General features: G+C 36.3%; 1 protein-coding gene across 1 annotated transcript; it reads right to left on the bottom strand.

Annotated features, from left to right (window-relative positions):
- Positions 1 to 234: 234 nt before the first annotated feature.
- On the bottom strand, positions 235 to 769 carry LOC104081910 (protein FAM69A-like; the record flags this gene model as incomplete). Its single annotated transcript, XM_009584829.1, has 2 exons — positions 235 to 342; positions 635 to 769. Coding segments are annotated over 2 exons (243 nt in total), but the record flags the coding sequence as incomplete, so codon positions are not given.
- Positions 770 to 2545: the final 1776 nt, after the last annotated feature.

Here is a 2545-nt window from a genome sequence, read left to right as displayed (position 1 = left end):
GGGGCATATTGTATAGATTATTAATAATATATAGTATACCTATATATTCTCTATATGTAGGTATATTATATACATATATATAAAAAAACATGCTCTGCATGTCACAGCAAATAGAATTTGAAATAATCTGTATCAAACAGATACAGCTTGCTGACACTAAGGTCTACTTGATGTTCTAGAGAATGACATTTCAGGGGGAAATAATAAAACTAGGTTGGATGAGTAAAGCCTTACCTGGTTATTGGGCTTTGTTGACAAACATTTTCCAAAATACAAAGTTTCTTTAGCACAAAGACTGCTACATGCTGACCCATCAATAACTCCAGTCTTGTATTTATCACACTGAAACAAACAGGGAGAAAAGTATTTAACAAATTGCCCAAGAAAGGAGGTAACAACTGTATCTCTCCCAACACCTGACTCTTGGGGGGGGGTGGGGAATCTAAGAAAACTATTCTAATAACCCTATATCAAAACATTGTTAAGAAACTGGTTTTATCTGTAATTGAAGATGTAATCTTACTTCAACATGATGGAATATCAGAATTTGATTAATTTACATGCGGCACCAACTGAATTGGCTGTGGAATTAGTCAGGACAAACACTGAAGAAAGCTATGCTAAATATACTTACTATTATTTTCCTACAGTCATGTCCTCTGCATAGTTCTGTGTAGGTGGAGTACTGAACATACATAACCCAGCTGCCAATAAATACTACTAACCAAGAGATGAAGAGATACTTCATTCGCATATATGAGAAACGTACCTAGGGGACACAAAGAGAAAATATTCTTTGTAATCTTTCAGCAGTAGTCAGAATGATAGAAACAAACATGATTTACTATTTCACCTTTAAGAATTTGACTTCCACAGTGATGAAATAAGCAGACTGCATTAGATGGAACATTCACTTCCTTCAGTGAGCAAAACTGACAAGGGAGGTCAGTTTGACTTATGTAGGTGGAAGGAAAATTAAGATATAAATAAATAAAATAAAATGTGACAGACCCTCTTAGGGCAAGCCAGGCTGCAAGAATCAATTTGATCAAAATCATAAACTGTCAGAGCTCAACTACTTGCATTTTTCTCTAAGACCAGTTACTTATCTTCCACTCCTGGTAAACCAAGTCTAACAGACCAGGAATCCAGTCAAAAAATAATCTGTATTAATGTATAAATATGCAAGATAGATACACAATGAGCTGGGTGGGTATCAGGGACAGGTTCCATGTGCTGAAGTCTCCCACTCCTTCTTTGAAATGACACCATTTAATTATGCAAGTAAAATTCCTCTGTACTAGCCTCACCTTCAGTGGTCTTTCCCATAACTGTATGCAAGACTTTCCTGTTGTTTCTGTGGCCTCACATTTACATTTTTCACTAGGGACAGAGGAAAAAAGTATTTATAAATTAAGAATTGAGGGAGAGCTAAATGCCTTGTAAGGGAGGAGGCACGTTTTGATCTTTCTTTTTTTCCCCCCCACTCCCCTGAGTCTGGTGTGCTAACGGTTTGATTTTCATACTCACATCAGGATTAGAAAAGAATATGAAAGTTGGGATCAGCTTTAGCACAGGATATAAGAAAAGTGCATGACAACAGCTCTATTGGGTCAGTATGAGATCCATTTCTACTAGTATCCTGATCTTCAGCAACAGCTATAAGCAGATGCCATCAAACAGTGAGAACATATAATATATATCCCAAATGTGCTCCCATTTTCCTCTAGAAGAACTTGCTAAGCCGGATGTGATTTTCTGTATCTCAAACCATTTATCTTTCATGAACTTACCCAGACTCCTTAAAATCCACATAAGCCTTTAGCAATTAATTCCACAGGTCTACTAATCACTGTACTGGGGTCAGGGACTGGACTTTATTTTGCTTAAATCTGGTTCATATTAGCTTTGTTTGAGATCCCCTAGTTCATGTATTGGAAGAGATGAGTTACCAATTTCTGTCCACTCTCTCCAGATCTGTCATGATTTTGTGAGCCTCTATCACATGCCTCCCTGCCATGTCATCTCTTTTCCAGATTGACAGGTCCTAACTAGGCTGTTCCTCAAAGAGAAACCATTCCATATGTTTGGAAAAGGTTCCAAGAAAAGTAGTAATTACGAGCAGTTTTGCCATCACATATATACATACCAAGTTAACCCATCTCACACATACTAATTTCAGATGGCTCCATCTGCATGGAGAAAAGCACTGAAGTAATTCCAAATTACTACAATTTTATAGTAATTATCTTAAATCACAGTAAATTGAACACATGGCTTCAGCTTTTAAGTATTTTATATTTTAGAAAAAAATGTTACTAAAGAAAATAATCTTCCACAAATATAGGAAGATCTTCAAAGATGCATTTCCCTTTCTAAATATGTAAGGGGAATAAATATTTAAGGGAACTAAGATCAAAGAAGCAGTTCTAATCAGTTGAATGGTAGCTTGGTTTAACACTTACCACAAGAACTGACTTTTTCAGACCTTAACAAAAGTACAATCCCTAGGTATAGGAGTCCTACTCTGTAGAGTGGTTCCAAC

This window comes from Fulmarus glacialis, unplaced genomic scaffold (assembly GCF_000690835.1).
Source record: "Fulmarus glacialis isolate BGI_N327 unplaced genomic scaffold, ASM69083v1 scaffold47279, whole genome shotgun sequence".
NCBI classification, from domain to species: domain Eukaryota; kingdom Metazoa; phylum Chordata; class Aves; order Procellariiformes; family Procellariidae; genus Fulmarus; species Fulmarus glacialis.
Note: the sequence above shows the minus strand (reverse complement) of the source record. Positions and strands in the feature narration are given on the sequence as shown.